Source organism: Trematosphaeria pertusa (assembly GCF_010094035.1).
Source record: "Trematosphaeria pertusa strain CBS 122368 unplaced genomic scaffold BU26scaffold_15, whole genome shotgun sequence".
Lineage (NCBI taxonomy): Eukaryota > Fungi > Ascomycota > Dothideomycetes > Pleosporales > Trematosphaeriaceae > Trematosphaeria > Trematosphaeria pertusa.
Genome location: NW_022987226.1, coordinates 470849 through 489488, shown reverse-complemented (window position 1 = coordinate 489488; position 18640 = coordinate 470849). Strand labels below are relative to the sequence as shown.

The following is an 18640-nucleotide window of genomic DNA, read 5'->3' as shown; positions in this document are numbered from 1 at the left end:
AACCCAAAATACACCGCCCCCAGTCCTTTCTTACTCATCATCCCCTTCCTCCGTTCCTATTTCCACCGTACACAGTCTGTATACTAGTGTCATTCTTGAGCACCGTGTTTGCGGGTCTTCGCGCTTTGCCCCATTTCGTACATCTTCTTAAAACATTCTTCGGGCGCATGCCCCAAGTTTTTCCATCTTTAGATCTACAGCCCGCGTCGAAATGACTGTGTCTTGGTTCCCAGGCGCCAAGCTGCCTATCGTGGTGCCTTCAAACACTACATACTCACTCCCGGTTACGAAAAGCTTCAGCCTCGCCGCAGCACCATGTACGAATTCAAGAGGGCGTTCACCAATCATCCCCACTCTAGAATAGACACATTCTTTCCTGATATAGAGCTCAGTCTCGGAGGAACGAGATGGGGAGCCATATTTTGGCATGACGGAGCCCGTGCGATGGTTAAGAGAAGATATAAAAGAGATGTGCTGTTTGATCCCTCCGAGAGCGCATCCACGAACAAGTTCTACACAGCTCCCCTTCCGTCGCCAAATCTTCTGCATCCTCCTCAACTTTACAATCTCAGCCTACTTCGCTACGAAGTCTTTTCGGAAATTTCTACATCCTGCTCCAACGACCAATTCTCTTCAACAACCATGCGCTCCACCCTTTTCGTCCTCTCCACTTTGACTGCCTCCGTTCTGACCGCACCATCCAAACGTCCTTCAAAATCCCGCCGAGATGACTGCGTCGTACGTGCACCTGTGCATTCCAACCCTCCACTTCTCAGTTCTCGCTAACTTCCATCTTGAACAGCCACTCCAAGACACAGGTCTTACCGAAGTCTTCTCGGTATGCATCGTGCAACCGGCCGTTAGCGACGATCAATTCGGGGCGATCTGTGAAGCTGATGAGGATCTTTGCGTTTTTGAAGATGGGACAGTGCTGGAGAATGTATGCGTTTTGATCGATCCGGTTTTCTGTCCGGTCTAAGGAGTTCGAAGGCGTTGAGTATCAACTGGTGGCTTGTGACTTGCGTTTGTCTTCTTTAAGAGATTTTATGAGCATCTGCAATAGAACCATTTCCCTTTTGGCTTGAATGTTACATCCCCGATGAAGTATGCACACTCATCATCACGACCCCGCCGTGATTGCGCATACCTCAGTACGCTTAGAGCCTGACACCACTTGGCCTCAAAGCTCGATTTGAATGAGGGAAGCGTTTCGATTTATAACGTATCCCTCTTCCGCATCTTCTCCCGTACCCATCCCCAAGGACACTTAACCCTTTGCACCGCGTACACATGTTGCATACGGGTGCAACTACGTCCCGCATCGCACGAGTATAATGGCAGTGGAGGAACTTGCAACGCTGTTTGCATGCCCACCAAGGTAGACCTACAGTAAGATAGCAAAGTGCTGCAGTCTAAATGATTATAGCGGAGAATGCTGGCTAAACGCTAAGTTCCAGGACAGCTGCTAGATACCTGCGGAGAAGTCACGCCACCCTTCCCCATTCAGGTCCGCCGCTCCACTTATAGCAGCAAACCTATTCCGAGAGCGCCTCGCACCATGGGTTTGGGTATGAGCCACACCCTGTCGTTCGACTACTAGTATGATTGGTCGGATGGCACCATAGTCGCGAATGACTGTCCTACCTCAGCTTCTTCAGCTTCTATGGCTCAGCATCACTGCTTCAGTAGTTCGCTTTTTCAAGTTCAGCCTTCGGAACCTATTCGCATATATAAATCTCACGATCTTTTACTCTCTTCCCTAAACAATCGCATATCCAGACCTTTAGTGTTCACTGTGGAGCTACTTTTGCATCATGCTCCACTTCCAAGTATTTCTTCTCCTCTCGTCTCTCCTCTCGACCTCCCTCGTCACCGCAGGCGGCGACTACGGCCCTGATATCTGCCTCGAAGGCTTCGTCTGGCGCGAAGCCACCCCAGACGATCATGTCTGCGTAAAACCCTCCTCTCGCGACGCCGCTACCTGGGACAATTCGCAGCAAGCGAGCCGCCAAAACGCCGACGGAACCTGCAAAGGCAAATGGGTCAAGCGCCGCGCGACCGCAAGCGACACCGCCTGCGTAAGCCGCACCCGCAAAATCTTCACCAACTTCGACAACGCCGCCGGACCCGACCGCCGGCTTTCGATGAACGTCTGGTTCGGCCCGTCGTGGGATATGTGCCCGCCTTGCCCGCATCCCTCGTGCAATGGCGATATCTGCGAGGTCCATTTCTGCGACTTTTGCCACAGGTATCTGCAGATTGAAGGCGATCATTTCAACTTGGGGACAAACAACATCGAGATCTGGATGAATAGGCCGAACTACGACAACGAGCATTCAATCCGATACAAGACAGTCAGTGGGACGGCGTTGGCTGGGAAGATTGCTGGTGGGTTTGTTCAGCGAGTCGAAATTGATGATTAGAGACGTGACGGTGTACCAAACAATGCTTTCTTTATCATGAAGGATAAGATCACGGGTCGGTGGTCGGAGAAGCTTTGGTTCAAGTCATAGAAGGTTTAGTGGTTGTACTCTTCCATAGCATTATTTGGCACTATTTGTTATTCGATGCGTGCGCACCTATTTCTTCGCTGACGTTCTAGGTCCCCAGAGTCTTCTACTTTACCGATAAGTCTGTGCCCTCATCTCTGGATCGAGCGTGTCCTGCAAGTTCACAGGCATATCGACATCCATGTGATTTTGGACGTACTCCCAGTCCATTACATCGTCAACGCAGTCGGAAGAATCGCAGACCTCGTTCGAGGGCTGCGTTTGAAAGCTGCATAATGCTTCCTCTAGTCTACGCTGAGATTTATTAGCTCCAATTCCACAGGAAGATGAAAAAGTTCGACTTACTGCTTCAGCGTCTTTCTCCGTACAGAAAGGCCGCACGTCCCTCACGATGACCCGAACCTTATCCCCTGTAATATCCTCTTCCGGCTTCAATACCAGCAGTGCGTCGCACGTACTCATTAGCGTCGCCAACTTCGCCTGTTCGGAAATCGTGCTCCGCTCGCGGAAGTCCTTCATCCAGTTCACAATCGCGAGGTGATATTGGTACGATACCAAAGGTCCGACGAACTTTGCGTTGCCCGGAGGCTTCCCCTTCATATCAGAGGGTGACTCCGCGATGAAGAGCTTGAGTTGAAGCAGCGAGGCGGTGGAAGACCTCGCCCACGAGGTGTCCATCCAGCCGTCTTTCGTATGGCAAGCGTATTTACCTGCGCTGTAATTGTTGTGTCGGCGGTTGAAGTGGGCGTTCGTGCGGCTTGTCTCGCTCGAAAAGTCTTTGGTGTCGGGTGTGAAGGAGACTTTTGTTCCTTTCTTGCTTACTTTTTGTCCCACATCCTTAGCGCTTTGGGTCCAATGCATCTCCAGGACCGCCCTATAAGACCGGACGCCTTCGACGTCAACGTTAGGGTTCTTTACCTCCCACTCCTTTTGTGTCGTCGCCAGTGCTTCGACAAGGTTAACATGGTTGGCAAGCTCGGTCTTCGCGAAATGCCATGCAGCCTTCAACTGTGAGTACTCCTGGTCTGCCTCCAACGCGCCTTTGAATGGCCCCCCTTTCCTCTCCCAGGCACACTCGATCCACTTCAGAAAGGTCGCATGAATCTCATACGTGCACACGGGACAGAAAACCATGGAGAACTTATCGAACGGATGTCGAGGGTGCTTACATGGCCGTCGAGCTTCCTTCGGCGTCGGGCTCAGCCACGTGATGAAGGCGTTGAACTCGAATGGGGTGGGGAAAGGCGGATTTTGTATGTTGAGGCCCGATGATTTCCTCGTATTTCGCAGCCAGAAAATATACATCTGCATCTGCTCTTTTGTGAAGATGCAATGAGCGGAAAAGTTGGGCAGCCGTCGTGCCTGTTTGCTGGCGGAGTCGCTTGCCATGGTTGGTTGGTGCTTCACCGGTTGTTCGCGAGTCAGTCGTGGGCGACTTGGTTGGTTGATTGAGGTCGCTGGCAGAAGTCCTGAAGAGAATATGAGTGAGAATGGGGCAATTTTCGGAGTGGGTATTCGCAGAGTAGCTTGGGTGTGAATGTTTGGCAGTGAACGAGAATTCGCAGCCACAGTCCCATATACAGGAGCGATACATTGTGGCAATCACACAATGGAAGAATGAAAGCATGTTCGAACAATTCCTGCTACTTACAATGTCTCTGCGCGCTCAACCGCAGGCATTTTGCGGAATGCTTGGATGCTCGCACGCGGGAATGAAAATAGGACATGGGAAGTATCACAGTCCATTATTGAGGAAGGCGAGGCAACAATTGAGAAAGAGTGGCATATAGTGAGTTGTGAATAGAAACCAAACTTGTAAGGGCAAACAGAATCATGAAAGAGAAAACGCTCAGCTATTGACCATCGTTGTTGTTGAGGGACTTTCTGGGGCTCCTTTTCGTTGGCAGCTTCGTGCCATGGTTCGCAGCGCGTGGTGGGCTACGCCCTCGTCATCCGCGCCCGAACCGTTATTTTCTGTCGACTCATGCCACTTGCCCGTGGTTCTGTGATACCCTGTTCTCTTCTCTTAATATTGGCGTCTTTTGAGTCCTTTTGTGCGTAGGCGTAGTCAGCATAACCTCTATAGGTTGGTGACTTAAAACGAGAGAAATCAATCAATCAAACGCTCAGCTATGGAAAAAGGAAAACACAAACACAACCAAATCAACCTGTAAGCCCCGAGCTCGTCAGTTACCAACTTGGGCTTACCCCATCTACTTGTTAATGGGCGAAGCGCAGAACCTTTGCCGTACCAACGGGTGCTGCCTGACGCATGTGTCCTCGATGGCTTCGCCGTTTTCGAATTGGCAACCGACCCATTGCGGCTCGCCGTACCAGAACATTTGCAGGCAGCCTGGTTTATCCAGTCGCTCCCTATTCTTCAATGTGTCATCTACGTAGCCACATACGGTCATGGCGGCTGGATGGTCAAACCCGTTCTTCCGATAGTGTCTGTGTTGCAGGTCGACGGGTCGTTTGCGTCCCGGAAGTAGCCGACATAGTACATCTTTGCAATGGAAAAGTCCTCGTTAATGTACAGATAGGCCGCTTGCAAGTAGCTGTCAATAACGCTGGCGCCCCCGGCCCTTGTCACAAGCCTCGCCTAATCCTGCTTGGCCGGCGTGAGACTGGCGGGCGTCCGATATCCTAGAATGGTGTGCAGTCCGTCGAAGAGGGGAAACAGATCTCTCCAGATGTTGTCCAAAGTCTGCGAAGGGCAGTAAACATCAGACGGAGTGGGAATGACTTCGCAAGCGAAAATCTTCCGATGACGCGAGAATCCCGTTCCAAGGCCTGCTGGTGCACCATCTGTCGTGTCGACCAATTCCTCAAAACGGACGGTTGGCTCGCAAGAATTGCCTGGTAGCTCGTCGATCATGCAAGAACCATTCGTAGTGAAGCCATGCCAATTCCCATAGCCATATGAGATGGCAAGGTCAACAGTGTCCGGGAACATCATTTTCATATTATAGTAGATCTCGCAGGGACAGCCTCGAAGATATTGGGAGTCAATGATGTTCCAGTCATGTCCCCAAGGGTAATCGCCGAGCCAACCTTTGTTCTTCGAAAGCGCAGCGAGCGTCTTGTCCGCATACTCGACGTCAGGTTGCGTGAAGCCATTGTTACCCATGATGTAACGCCCCAGTCAGATGTTATGCCAGGCATTAGTCTCCGTCCAGAGGCCCGGTCCTGTTTCTAAGATTTCAACGGTGGTTGGTGGCGGACCGTCTCGGCGCGCAATCGTACTTGGTGAGCCCTCCTCTCGAGATATTCGCTCTAGAAAAGTGCCGGACTTGGTGCTTGGCCTCCAACGGTAGGAGAACGAATGGATCTTGCCGTCCGCCCCCACGTCGAAGACAGCTTTGGTACCTGCCCCGCAGAGGCGGTACTCTTGATTGGCATGCTCAATTTTTCGTTCGACTTCAACCATGGACAAGAGCGCTTCAGGTGAGCCAGGGGCTTGACCTTAGTTCGAGGTAGAAGATAGCAAGGAACGCTTCACGGCAACGGAGGTTACGGAATCGTCTTTGGGGAAGAGTCGCTTATCGCCGGAATAGGTTGATATGTCTACAGCATCGGGTGCACCAGGAGGAAGGGTCGGGAGCTTTGGATGCATGATCGTCTCACCGGTGTCCGGTTCATAAGATGCTACGAGTCGCTCGCCGTCGAAATACTGGGTGATGTCGCCGTAGCACTCCTTTCGCAGGGTAGCCTGTGGGCGGCGGAGCCGGCAATGCATTCGAGAAGCTCTGTGGGAAATGCAATTGGGGCACCCAGTGTAAATAACGGAAGGGAATCTGGATGGTCCGGAGGCCGAGAAGGCTCGCAAGGATTGGAGCTCTCGCAAGGGTGAGGCTTCGGGGTCTCGCATGCACCGTTAGAGCTCCGACAGCAGGCTGAACCTGCGGGCCAAGGAAAAGCGGCCGTCAGGGGCAGCCAGTGAAGAGCAGGAGGAAAGAAACGTGATGAATGCGTTTGGTAATGAAGGTAATACGTAAAATGAAAGAGTAGAAGGAAAGAGAGGTTAAGAAGATGAGACTTGAGCGGATTAGGCACTCGTCTAATGCCTGAACCTGTGGGACCGACGGATCTACACCATATGCTACCTTATACTAGGTAGAATTGCCATCCCAAGAATAGTTAAAGGCGCAGTTAAGGGTTGATGTTCAGCCTTTTCACGGCGGTCTTCGTCCCTCAAGCCCCCACCAAGGCCGGAGATATCGCGGCCGCACCTGGAGTTCACAATATTCCCACAGCGAGCCGCGACTGAAACGGCAGTGCAGATTCGGATATATTGAGCACCTGGCCACCACTGTGGAGAGGAGGCAAACTCCGATGTACCCCAGGATTGGTGGGTGGCCGGTGTGGCTATGCGACGACATTGGTCCGATATCAGGAGACTAAATCAGCCAGCCGTGCCTGGTGGTCGGACATGGTTTCAGCCATATCTCTTCCTTGAATGTGTTCGACGTTTGTTTGGCATGCGTTCGCTGAATCGGAACGGGCAGAACTCAGTTGATTCAAATCTGCGCAAGGCGAATGGTTTCCGCAGCCGGGCGAGGGAATAATCTAAATTCATGAACATTGAGAACCGCAGTAGATAGAGCGATGAAAGTATTAGGAGCCTGCTTGATGCGAGAGAAGGGAAGTCATGTGATGGTGTAGGATGGCTGAAAGACGCAAAGCGAGGGAAGTGACCGGTGTGCTTATATAATAGCGCCAGTACTAGTTTAGCCTAGCTCAGGGTTAGCGGCAAGCCTCTTAATGCGGAGAAACTTCGAAACCACCGAGACGGCCTTCCATCTTCAGGCATCACAACTGCTATTGCGAAAGAAGACGATGCGAGTAGCCTTGTGCCACTACATGCGATCAGACCCGCGGACCACCATGCATGGCCGAACTCCCATCCGTCAATTCTTCGAAGCTCGATCATTGTTCCGGCACGTTCCCAGCCATCAAACATAGCCAGGAGAGGAGAAGAAAGCTAGGAGTTCTTTTATATTCTAACCAGTTCATAAATATGGAGTGCTCTCACTAAGATCAAATTAACAACCTTGCTATTGTACGCTAGCCAGGTATCGAGCGACGTACCTAACACCCTCGTATCAACATAATTGCGTATCTCACTAAGCAACAGGCTTCAAGACATGGCATCATGCAAAGATACCCATTCGCCGGCCTGAACAAGACGACCTGAAAACTCATCCTTCTGCGCATAAAGTACAGCCATATCTTGAACCCGCTTCCGGTAATTCAATAGAACCGCAATACCATCAGAACGCTCGCACAGCTTATAAAGTTGCTCTTTGAGCCCCTTTGCTTCCTTCCACCTCGACTTTAACCCGCCTTGGATGGATTCTTCGATATAACGTCCGATCTTAGTCCAAAGTTTGGGGAATGCGTTTGGCTGGTCGAAGGCTGGGATGCTGTTCGGTTTTTCCTGATACGCTCGGAAATCGGCATGTGACGCAGTGACCACGACTTTGCACTGATGTGCAGCGTACTCGGGGTCCTTGAAGCGCGATGTAACGATGAATCCAGCGCTCGAGGTAGCCGTGTAGCGGCCGGACGCATAGCTCGTGTTATCGCTATTGCGCCAGTATTCATGTCGATTACGACGAGGGCTAAAGTCTGTGTCTGCGGTAAAGCCAACGGTCTTTTTCGCCTTCTTCTGCTGAGTCGCCGAGCTATTCACTGCATCCACGGGAGCCATCGGCGCTGGATACTTGTATTGCTCCTTCACAAGCTGCAGAGCTTTCGTTGCGGGATTATCCTCGTCTGCACGCGCAGCATGCGGAGGATGTTTCCCTTCCCAAGAAGATTCCATCTCCGCGAAGTTCTCATAGGACTCGATCAGCCGTTGCAACTCGAGTCGAGCCACCGTCCACGCCTTCAAATACTCGCTGTGCCTCTTTTTCTGTTCTGGGGACCGGACATTCACGGGCCACGGACCACCTGTTTTCTCCCAGCCTCGAGCAATATCCTTCAGGTAGTCAAGGCTGATCTGAGTCCTACAGGTAGGGCAGAATCTATCTACGACGAATCCGCTAGAGTGAAGTATGTGGCCGCAGTAAGAGGTCGAATTCAACGATCGATATTCGGAACCGGATTCAAACTTCTTAGAAGATCGGTCCAGGAAGTCGTGGTATTCAAGAGAAGATGAGAAGAAGCCTCGGTGGGTATGGTAGGGTCGGTCTTCTTGCCACGTACAGAATTTGCAGACTTCTTTGCATGATAGCAAGAGGCTGGCCGGAATTAAACCTTTAGGTGTTGACGACATCTCTAGGATATGTGCAATTACTTCTGGGCGAAGCAAATATTCGACCCGATAGCCCTCCAAACACGAGGATATTATAAAGCCCAGGAGAACGTCGCCATTGCACCTTTACAACGGCATGCGCGATCGATATCGAGCAGAAACCCCTACTCACATAGCGTATAGCTCTCGACGCGCACAATGTAGTCCAGAGGACTTTACGTTGCGCAACTTGTCCTCGTCACATGTCTCCATACCTCACAAACACCTTACAAGCCTATTTCAGATGACACGCATAAGCCTTCTAGCGACTCTGGTGGGTTAGAATTTTCCAATATCCAGATTACGCTATTCCCTCCTCACTACAAGCAGTCCTTCAGTGACGTCCATCCACCTCCACGGAGGACCCTCTCGGTCTCCTGGCTATCCTCCTCTTCAGCATGCGGAGACGATATCAGGAACACATCCTCCACGGCGCCGTTCTTGATCAACAAGACCATCTGATCCGCCTCCTCGCACATCTTCTCAAAGCCTTTCCTAACCTCAGCATCCCTCCGAACAATGCAGCTGGCGAAGAATTTGCGGATGTCCTTCCACAAGGGGTGGAAAGCAGCAATTTCTTTGCCAGCAGGCACACGCCGGGAATGGTCATTCCAGTAGTCAAACTCTTCTTGGCTAGTGGTAGTCAAGACCTTCATCTGGCGAAGGTTCCACAATGGCTGGGTGCAACCTGACGTATCCACCACTGCTTCCGGTGGTTCGCAGGAGTGCGGCCCAGCCTCATAGTATTCACTTCTGCGCGAGTACAGGGACTTTTGGCGGCGGGGACGGAAGTTGGTATCGGGTGAAAAGCTGACCTTCTTCTTCGCCTGAGCATTTTCGCGCCGGAGATGATAAGGGTACGTTCCAGGTGTCGCAAGCTTCGCAGGGTACTTGCATCCTTCTTGCGCCAGCCGCACGGCTTTGGAAGCGGAGTTAGTGTCCTGTGCATGAAGGGCAAGGTCAGAATGCTTCCTTTCCCACTCTACCTCCTCATCAGCCGATTCGACGTGGCACGCCATCATCTGCTCGAGTTCAAGGCGCGCCATGTGCCATCCTCCGCGGAAAGCGTGACACTCTTTCTTATCTTCCAAGGTACCTGTTTTCCATGGTCCGCCGCATTCCTCCCAAGCGTCGACGATAGCGTTGAGATATGTCAAGTAGATGCGCATTTCGCAGACCGGGCAGTAGCCTTCCGTCATGCCATCAAGCGGATGGATGGCGTGGCCACATGCCGTAGCGACCTTCATACCGCAGACCTCGTGGACCGGGTCAACCTCCTTGATGCATTCCTTCCCGTTCAGGTGCTCCATGAAGGCATAGTAGTCAAGCGCGTGCATGATGTGACCCTGTACGATGGAGTGGCCTTGCCTGTGCTGCCACTTGCAGAACTTGGAATAATCTTCCTCAGAGAAGAGAAGTTCCCCAGGGAATGACTTGGATGCGGACATGGCGAAGGTTGTGTTGTGATGGGATTCGGACGTTTGATGCTGGCCCGTGGTGATATTACTTTCCCTTTTTATCTACACTTCAACAGCGCCTACTATTGTGAAGGCATAACGAAAGTCTCTCACCAGCACTTTATTGTGAAAGGTACTCACCCAGAAGCGACCGAGGAAGAAGGCTACATTGTTTGTCAGATTTCTCAGGTGTCTCCATCCGCCGTCACGCAACCACGAACCCAATTTCATTTGTACTGACGGCTTCTAATGAGTTAGTTACAAAACTAACCTATTTGAATCTGCTTTAGACAACCTATGGTTACTTATATATCCTCGCATGTTCAGAGGTGCATCTGGAGAGAAGTCCAGGCCATGTCCGAAGGCGGTGGAATTTCCGGCTTCCACTCCGTATCCTTAGGCCGACCTGCAAACGCCATGTCCGCCACATTGCCATTATTATCCACAAAAGCCACTACAGCTTCGCTCTCGTCCATCTTTTTGATGAGCTGCTTGTACTGCGCTCGATTCGCGTTTTTCATGGATCGTTCCCAAATGAATTCGATTTGCGGCCAGAAGGGATGCAGACCTGCCGGTCCTTCATCACCCTTGCTCATGTCGACATCGTCCGGATCCTCTATAGAAGTGATAAAGACCTTGAACTGTTGAAGGTTATGGAGGTCGGACATGTAGAAGCTAGTGTCTTGCCATCCTTCTGCAATGGGGCAGGCCCATTTTCCGGGTTGGTATTGCTTGTTGCTACGGTCGAAGGTGTCTTCGTGGCGCGGACTTCGGGTGGTCTCCAACTGTGTTGCGAAGCGCACCTTCTTGGTTGCCTGGGGCTTTTTCTTCGGGGTACGGTCCGAATGCATCATCGCTAGCTCTTCCTGAGACACAATGTCCGCCGGATGCCTTGTCTCTAACACTGCGAGAGTTACGGCGAAGGACGATGAATGACTGTCGTCCGTATCTAGGTCGTCATAGTGGAGATCCCATTCCATTTCGCATGTGGCCAATTCCTCATGATACCGGACGACTTCAATCAGCTCAAGCCTTGCCATGCGCCACCCCATGCGGATTGCTTTGTGCTTTCTGACAAGTTGCTCGTACTCGTTCTCCAACTTGCTTTCCCGCATTTGTCTTCCTACCTTCTCGTAAGCTTGAACCAATGCTTCCAGGAACTCCAGGCAGATATTCACCTCACATACAGGACACCATTCAGTCTCTATAAAACTAGCTAGATGGAGGGTATGTAGGCACCTGGAAGCTACTCTTTGCTTGCCCTGGACGTACTTTGATCGAGCCGTTGAATGCTCCTGCAGGCACGGCCAGCCAGTGGCCCGCCAGATAGTGAAGTCATGATACTCGACTGCGTAAGAGACATAGCCTAGGTGCTCTTCACTTGTGCCCTCTGCCTCCTGCCATTGAAGGTATAGGTCGTAGTCCGAGGGCGTCAAGAATAAGGCGGCGGAAATGGATGTCGTGCGACTCATTGCGGTCGGCGATGCAAACTCCTGGGATGATCTACTGGACTCTGTGTTGAAGCACATCGTCACTATATAAGAATTAATGCATGTTGTGCATTTACATTGCACTAATACGGATGCATCCCTTACATGCTATTCACAGCATTCTGCACTATGCATAAAGCCTAATTCCCACATCCAAGTGGACCACCCAATGTCTCAGCCAGAACTCCACAGTTCATGATGAGCTAGTAGTTTTCCACCAAGCAGGCAAATGAGCACCCAGGATGTTGCCATGCAAATCCGTTGGACGCTCATTACTGTTCAAAAACGTATCTCTTTTATTCCTACAAGTCATATTCAAGCATCTTCAAAGAAGTCCAGGACCCGCAAATAGGTGTGCGCCACGGGTTTTTATCCTTCGAATAGTCTGCGGTGCATGCGAAGGCCGCTGATATTGGTGTACCCTCCTCATCAAGCAGGATACTTATGGCGTCAGCATCTTCCATCCGCTCGGCCATCTTATTGACCGCCTCCCCAAACTCCTTCTGGTTGGGGACCCCAGAGTCCTCAAGAAGACGGCCTGGATTTTTTCCCAAAGGGGATGTAGCCCAGCAGGTCCTTCAGTCTTCTGGTTGGCCTCCAGTTGAGGAAAACCTTCTTTGAGCGATGATATGGCACTCTTCAAGTCCCTGTCCGCTAGAACGATATGAACTTTGTACTGTGAGAGCTTGATGAGCCAGCCATTGTGGTAGAAGCTCGTGTTCTCCCACCCTTCGGGTGAAGGACAGGCGTATCTTCCTGGCTTGTACTCACCACTTGTGCGCCAGCAGTACACGAGGTTGCGAGAAACGCGATCAAGCTCCGTGTCGGGCGCAAAGCTTACCTTCTTCTTGGGCTTTTTGTCATTAAGCTCGCGGCTTTCCTTGCATATGTAGAGTTTGTCGAATTCTTCGCGGGACATCATCCTTGCCCTATACTGTGAGTCTTCTTTCGCCAGCTCGATAGCCTTGCTCGCTGAGTATATTTTGTCGAGGCTAGCATCTTCATGGGTTGCGTTCCACTCAGCTTCGCGCACAGCCATTTCCTCATAGTGCTCGACGACTTCAATGAGCTCAACTCGCGCCATGTGCCAACCGCTCCGTACATCCATCTTCCAGTCCCAGTCTTGCTTCATCTCCTCGTTCGTCGTCATCAGGGAATAGTAACGCTCATCCAAGCGATCCCAAGCTTGAGCTATAGCTTTGAGGAACTCCAAGCAAATGCTTACCCCGCATACGGGGCACCATTCGTTGTCCCAGTCATCGTTTGCTGGGTGAAGAGCGTGTTTGCACAGTGATGCTGTCTCGTAGTCGAAATTCTCAGGAACAGTCTCGGTTACGGGTGGGTGCTCAGTGGGACCTGCCAACTGAGTGTTGTACCACGTTATAAAATCGTGGTACTGAATAGCGAAAGAGATGTTTCCGCCCTCGGTTGCTTCGAAACCCTGTTCTTCTTGCCACTGCAAGTACATTTTGAGCTCGTCCGGGGGGAAGATGGCTGCTGCGGATATAGATTCGGTTTGGCGAGACATTGTTGCGGTGCAAGGGTGTAGGGGATCTGAGCGGCATAAATCAGACGAGCCATAGCTTATATTCGGAGAATTTGAATGTGGGGATCATTGTGATCGTACAATGCATCGATTGAAGACGCGCATTCGAAGGTGAAGCGTTGCCCGTGCTCCATTGTGCGCGGCGGTATGTTGCGTGCTCATTGCTGGCAACATATGTCAATCAGTTCTCGCATAGGAGATGGTACAATATATGGAAATAACAATGAGGCCGCGTAGAAATGTTGGGCCGTTCATTCGGTAATCGTGAAGAGGTCGCCACTTGTTACGACAGGCGATCTTATTCTTCTGGCATTTTGACAAGCGTCCGTATAGAATAGTAGTTATCGGTGATATTTTCCAAGTGATAAGAGCAAGGCGCAGAAGAATATCCTCCATGCCGAATTTTTCGTTCCTGTTGCCTGTTGATTGGTGGTAAAGCAGGCCCATTAAAAAGAGCCAATCAGCAGGCAAGACGTACGAGGCGCGGAGACCAGTCACGTGCCTTTTCGCCCACAGCGGGCAACATCCTTGAGCCTCGCAGATTAGCCCCTCATTTAGCTATTCCGTACATAAAGATGCGTCTCCCTATTTCTCTGAAGATGTCCTGCCGTCCGTCGTTGGAAGCATTGTGGTGGTTTAAGTCCGCAATCGAGAACGGTGGCGTCGTGGAATGACGCGTTGATCGCAATGACCGACATGATCAGCACCCTCTCTTTCCTTGCAACACTCTTTACCGCCATCGTTCTTGCGCAAAACACCACCTATCCAGTCATCGATCTCGGCTACGCCAAATATCGCGGACGCTACAACTCCACACTCGATATCACAGAATATCTCGGCCTCCCTTTCGCCGCTCCTCCTATCGGGCCGCTCCGCTGGAAAGCACCACAGCCGTACACCACACCGAAGAATCTCACCAACACCATAATTGATGCTACGCAGGATGGCCCAATTTGCGTCCAAGGCAACACCTACTGGACCGGTCGCTCTGCGCAGTTCCCAACCGGATCTGAGGATTGCTTAGTCCTGAACGTCGTCATCCCCGGAAACGCGACCAAATATTCAAAGCTACCTGTAATCTTCCAAATCCATGGCGGAGGATACGTGGAAGGGTGGGCCAGTATCGGCGAGCCATATGCGCTTATGCAGCACTCAAACAACGCCTTCGTCTTCGTGAGCATCCAGTACCGCCTCGGCGCATACGGCTTCCTGGGTTCGGACAAGTACGCTCAGGAAGGAGGCGCGCCAAACGTTGGATTGCTCGATCAACGCTTCGCACTAGAGTGGGTGCAGAAACACATCTCGGCTTTCGGAGGCGACCCAGCGAAGGTGACCATCTGGGGAGGCAGCGCTGGCGGAGGAAGCGTGACCAGCCAGATGATCATGCACGGTGGTGTCGAGGACCCGCCGTTCCGAGCTGCAATTGCGGACTTTCCCTGGTGGCAGCAGTTGCTCAAAGAAGAGCGGCTCGCGACGCAATTCGGTTATCTCCTCACCGCTACGAACTGCTCCACGCTTGCATGTCTGCGACATGTGACAGAGGACACGCTGAAGGCCGCGACACAAGCAAGCTACATCAAGGGGTATGCCGAAGGGTCGTACGGCTACGGCAGTTTCTACTATGGGCCGTATGTCGACGGAAGCGTTATCCAAGATTGGCCCTCAGAAGAATTCAAAACCGGTCATTTCACCAAGGTGCCCACGTTTGTCAGCAGGGAGGGCTACGAAGGTTACGCCTTCAGCAATCAGTCCATGACCACTATGGCAGAAGAGACGACCGACATCAGCATCCAGTTTCCCTACGCGGATGAGAACTTTGTCAAGGAGCTGTACGAGCTGTATCCGAGAGAGGATTTCAACTCTACATTCTGGCAGCGACAGGCTTGGTTCGGCGACTTCATCATCAATTGCCCATCCTACTACATCGCCTCCTCTCTCGCCACCTCCAACCAGCCCATCTACAAATTCGTCTTCGACGCCGGCACGCAAATCCACGCCTCCACCGGACCCTTTCTGGGCGATCTAAACTACGCATCCGAGCCTGGCGCGAATGTCACGCTAGCCGACGTAATGAAGGATTGGTACGTTTCATTCGCGATCCATGGCGACCCAAATGCGCAGAGCTGGAGCAAGGTTTTGAAGCCCACATGGCCCGATTATCGGACCGGTGAGGTAATGAGTGTGAATTATACGCAGCTTGGCGCTGTTGATGACGTGTGGTTTGATGACGACACGGGATGTAAGTTCTTGTGGGAACATGAAGAGGTCGTACAAAATTAGCGTAGCAAGTGCAGCTGCGTTGATCCAGCCGGTGGGGAAACAATACGTACCCTCTTAGTATATCGATACGCTGTCCAATCCCCGCCTAGTTCTGTTCTACGTGTCAATCATCGCCTTCATCCCCTTTCAAAGAACTCGAGGCGAAGGTGGAACGGAGTCGAAGGATTCCAGTTGCAGCGCAAACCATTGCCGGCCAAGCAGAGAAAAGCGGGAAGCTTGAGAGGGGGGTATTATACCTTTCTGTCGTACGCTTAAAAATGCTAAGAGGAAATATAGTCTTATAGATGAGGAATAAAGGTTTCGCCTAAGCTTTTTCTTGGACTGCAAAGCTCGAAACAATGACAAACTCCCAAAGAACAACCTGGCGCGGTGGCAGAATAACCCTGGAAGTGCGGTGCTCAAGCCGCCTCCACATCAGCAGTTCACATGGCTCGTTATCTAACCCGTCTTAACTCTCGCCGCCGTCATCATCATCCCATCTCTCGGCTTCGCCTCCGTCGTAAACTCCTGAAAAGCGCGATCCCCAAACACCAAATCCATGTTCGTCCACGGCACTCTTGGCTTCTCATTTGGCTTCAGCCCATAACACTTGAGATCAAAGTATCGAATCGTCAACACCAAGACCATCTTCATCTCGTCCATTGCGAGGGTCTGGCCCAAGCAGCCTCGATTGCCGCGCTCGAATGGGCGCCAAGCAATCTGTGAAGCTCTATCCATGCCAGTGAATCTGTCAGGGTCAAAGTTATCCGGATTTGGGAACACCGCTTCGTCCATATGCCATGTGTGTTGCACGGGGCATATCAACGTGTTCTTCTTGGTAGGGTATTGTTTTCCTTTGTACGTGATGGGGCCGGGTACGTCTGGCGCGCGGCCTGTGTTGCCGATAGGATAGATGCGAAGTGTCTCCTTGATCACCTTCGTTGTGTAGTCTAGTTCGTTCAATTTCTGCGGATTGATTTCAAGCACCGAGAGAGTGGTTTCCACATCTGAGGGATATACGCGGTTGTGCTCATTACGTAGCTTCCCGACAACGTCTGGATGGGTGGACAGCAGCATGAACATAAAGCATAGAGTGTCCTAATGTGACGGTATAATCAGCACATCTCAGTTGGTGTTCGTACCGCGGCGTTGGCTTACCGTTGTGGTGCCGGTCCCGGCAAGCATCATAGCTTTGATATTCGCAACAGCAATCCCATGAAATCTGCGTCAAGTTGGGCTGGGTTTGAGGTTGCCTGGGTCTCGTGGATGCGCTCTCGCAAAATCAAGTCTAGGATTCCGAGACCTCGCTTGTTGCTGACGTCAATGCTATCTTGCTTGAGCGCATCGAATCGCGTCCTGATTTTCGTGGTGATACTATAATCCAGGCTTTTCGCAGCGGATGCCCCATTATGTGCCATATCTCTCATCTTGAATGGATTCCAGGTCTCTCGTGCTGTCACAACAGCGCTGGCGACAGCGTCGAGGCAGTCAAGGTCGTCATTCCCTTGCGTTTGGGCACTGGAAGAGCTGCCATAGATCGCTCTGAAGATGATGTCGAAAGCCAAAGCGGTAATCTTATCTTGCAATCGAAACGGTTTTCCAGAATTCGCTAGATCGCGTAAGATATCATGGACTAAAGATGAGGTTTCGAAGTTAGTGTAGCTCCCAAGTCAGGGCACGCCCATGTCTCAGTCGGGTACTCGCTATAGCCATATCCAAAATGCCCCTTGTGGGGCAGTTTAGCGAGCCATTGCACATACTCTGACGAGGGACACGCACTTCCTGCCGGCACGTTACGTACAAATTTTGACATCCTGGGCAATCATGCCAGCCATACGCGAGACGTGAGCACTCGAGAAGGCAGGTGCGAGCATGTCATGCAGACGCTTCCAGCGCGCGCCGTTGGACGTAATAATGTTACCTTCCCCAAGGATTGGATTGAGGTACTCGGATAGCCGATGGTGTTTTGGCAGGATCCGGCCAGTAACATACCGTGTTGCTAATGCCGGGTCTGCGATGATGAGTTGTTCGGGACCCAGAGGCCATAGATCCATGTAGAAGAGTCCTGGAAGGTTATATTTGCGGGCTATCGTTGTAACAACGACCTGGAAGTGACTGTGGGTCGATTTAGCGAAATTGAGAGGATAGACTGCGGTCGTTTACCTCTGGGGAGGAAACAGAGCGAGAGTCTCGCTGTAAAGCTTGAGGTGACCCCATAGAAAATCATGAGGAGGTCCTGGCTACCTCAGTTCAGCTAAGCTCGGTAATATAAGCGTGTTGACGACTCCTTACCAGCTTACTGTAGAAATGCCGATGCCTAATAAATTTGCCGACGTAGAAGATTAGTGTTGCGGTTACGACGGACAGTAACAGCTGTGTCGCAGATGCCATTCTGGGCTCAGTGTCTTTGAGGTGCGCGAGAATGAGGTGTAAAAGATGCTGGAATGTTCTTTGGTTTAGGTGTTACTGTGTAAATGCGGCACAGCGTCAGCCCAAACAGGCAATAGCCTCGTACATGGCATGGCAGTCGCGGGGCCCACTTATTCGACGCTGCGGCTAAATGTAAGCAGGGAGATTCTAATACAATTTTTAACAGTCTGTGCCGCAGTGTTGGAATCTAACAAGCGATCGAGAGCGGTGCCACTAAAGGTGGGGGATGAAGAAACCATTCATTGCATCCGCGAGTCCCGTTTCCGTTAATATCTGAAATGTTATTTCGATGCTGTGCCACTTCGTAGCATTCTGGCGTGCCTGGTATGGCGGAAGAAATCGAGGGCGCTGTGATTCGGTGAAACAGTTCGTCAACCAACGTAATCGGGAGTTACAGGCGGCGGTGAAGAAGGGATGAACACCAGATCGCTCTTCTCAACCTAGAGCCATGTAGGCTATGAGATACGAAATGCATGGTTAAGTAGGACAGGAACGAGTCTTTGAGCTCAGACGAAAATGTGGGGTGAGAGCTATTCCTGAAACGGTTAGCCTGTCGTAGAGGGCTGAACGACCTCTTTCTCAGAAGTCTCCTTTCGAGTCCAATCTTATCTTGCCACTTGAATAACTACTTTTGGAAAGAAAACCAGGCC

The 18640-nt window shown here is 51.4% G+C and overlaps 10 protein-coding genes across 10 annotated transcripts; 3 read left to right on the top strand and 7 right to left on the bottom strand.

Annotated features, from left to right (window-relative positions):
* Positions 1-642: 642 nt before the first annotated feature.
* Positions 643-979, top strand: BU26DRAFT_569167 (uncharacterized protein; the record flags this gene model as incomplete). The annotated part of the gene is made up of 2 exons (XM_033833854.1): positions 643-738; positions 803-979. The coding sequence occupies 2 exons, from the start codon at positions 643-645 to the stop codon at positions 977-979; spliced, it is 273 nt and encodes a 90-aa protein (XP_033679172.1).
* A 776-nt stretch (positions 980-1755) lies between these two features.
* BU26DRAFT_608632 (uncharacterized protein) lies at positions 1756-2423 on the top strand (the record flags this gene model as incomplete). Its single annotated transcript, XM_033835857.1, has 1 exon — positions 1756-2423. Exon 1 carries the CDS (start codon positions 1815-1817, stop codon positions 2421-2423), a length of 609 nt encoding a protein of 202 aa, XP_033679171.1. The 5' UTR covers positions 1756-1814.
* Positions 2424-2621: 198 nt separating this feature from the next.
* BU26DRAFT_569165 (uncharacterized protein) lies at positions 2622-3899 on the bottom strand (the record flags this gene model as incomplete). The annotated part of the gene is made up of 2 exons (XM_033833853.1): positions 2622-2804; positions 2856-3899. 2 exons carry the CDS (start codon positions 3897-3899, stop codon positions 2622-2624), a joined length of 1227 nt encoding a protein of 408 aa, XP_033679170.1.
* Positions 3900-4621: 722 nt separating this feature from the next.
* BU26DRAFT_95410 (uncharacterized protein) lies at positions 4622-5018 on the bottom strand. The gene has a single exon (XM_033836539.1). The coding sequence runs from the start codon at positions 4922-4924 to the stop codon at positions 4724-4726; it is 201 nt and encodes a 66-aa protein (XP_033679169.1). The 5' UTR covers positions 4925-5018; the 3' UTR covers positions 4622-4723.
* Positions 4943-5797, bottom strand: BU26DRAFT_608631 (uncharacterized protein). Its single transcript, XM_033835856.1, has one exon. It carries the CDS (start codon positions 5638-5640, stop codon positions 5113-5115), a length of 528 nt encoding a protein of 175 aa, XP_033679168.1. The 5' UTR covers positions 5641-5797; the 3' UTR covers positions 4943-5112.
* A 3331-nt stretch (positions 5798-9128) lies between these two features.
* Positions 9129-10256, bottom strand: BU26DRAFT_569162 (uncharacterized protein; the record flags this gene model as incomplete). The annotated part of the gene is made up of 1 exon (XM_033833852.1): positions 9129-10256. One exon carries the CDS (start codon positions 10254-10256, stop codon positions 9129-9131), a length of 1128 nt encoding a protein of 375 aa, XP_033679167.1.
* Positions 10257-10588: 332 nt separating this feature from the next.
* Positions 10589-11737, bottom strand: BU26DRAFT_569161 (uncharacterized protein; the record flags this gene model as incomplete). The annotated part of the gene is made up of 1 exon (XM_033833851.1): positions 10589-11737. One exon carries the CDS (start codon positions 11735-11737, stop codon positions 10589-10591), a length of 1149 nt encoding a protein of 382 aa, XP_033679166.1.
* Positions 11738-12046: 309 nt separating this feature from the next.
* On the bottom strand, positions 12047-13283 carry BU26DRAFT_580099 (uncharacterized protein; the record flags this gene model as incomplete). Its single annotated transcript, XM_033834467.1, has 1 exon — positions 12047-13283. One exon carries the CDS (start codon positions 13281-13283, stop codon positions 12198-12200), a length of 1086 nt encoding a protein of 361 aa, XP_033679165.1. The 3' UTR covers positions 12047-12197.
* A 624-nt stretch (positions 13284-13907) lies between these two features.
* BU26DRAFT_522867 (alpha/beta-hydrolase) lies at positions 13908-15847 on the top strand. The gene has a single exon (XM_033829892.1). The coding sequence runs from the start codon at positions 13989-13991 to the stop codon at positions 15579-15581; it is 1593 nt and encodes a 530-aa protein (XP_033679164.1). The 5' UTR covers positions 13908-13988; the 3' UTR covers positions 15582-15847.
* On the bottom strand, positions 15795-17951 carry BU26DRAFT_580080 (cytochrome P450; the record flags this gene model as incomplete). The annotated part of the gene is made up of 5 exons (XM_033834466.1): positions 15795-16658; positions 16880-17193; positions 17362-17675; positions 17724-17800; positions 17853-17951. The coding sequence occupies 5 exons, from the start codon at positions 17949-17951 to the stop codon at positions 16020-16022; spliced, it is 1443 nt and encodes a 480-aa protein (XP_033679163.1). The 3' UTR covers positions 15795-16019.
* Positions 17952-18640: the final 689 nt, after the last annotated feature.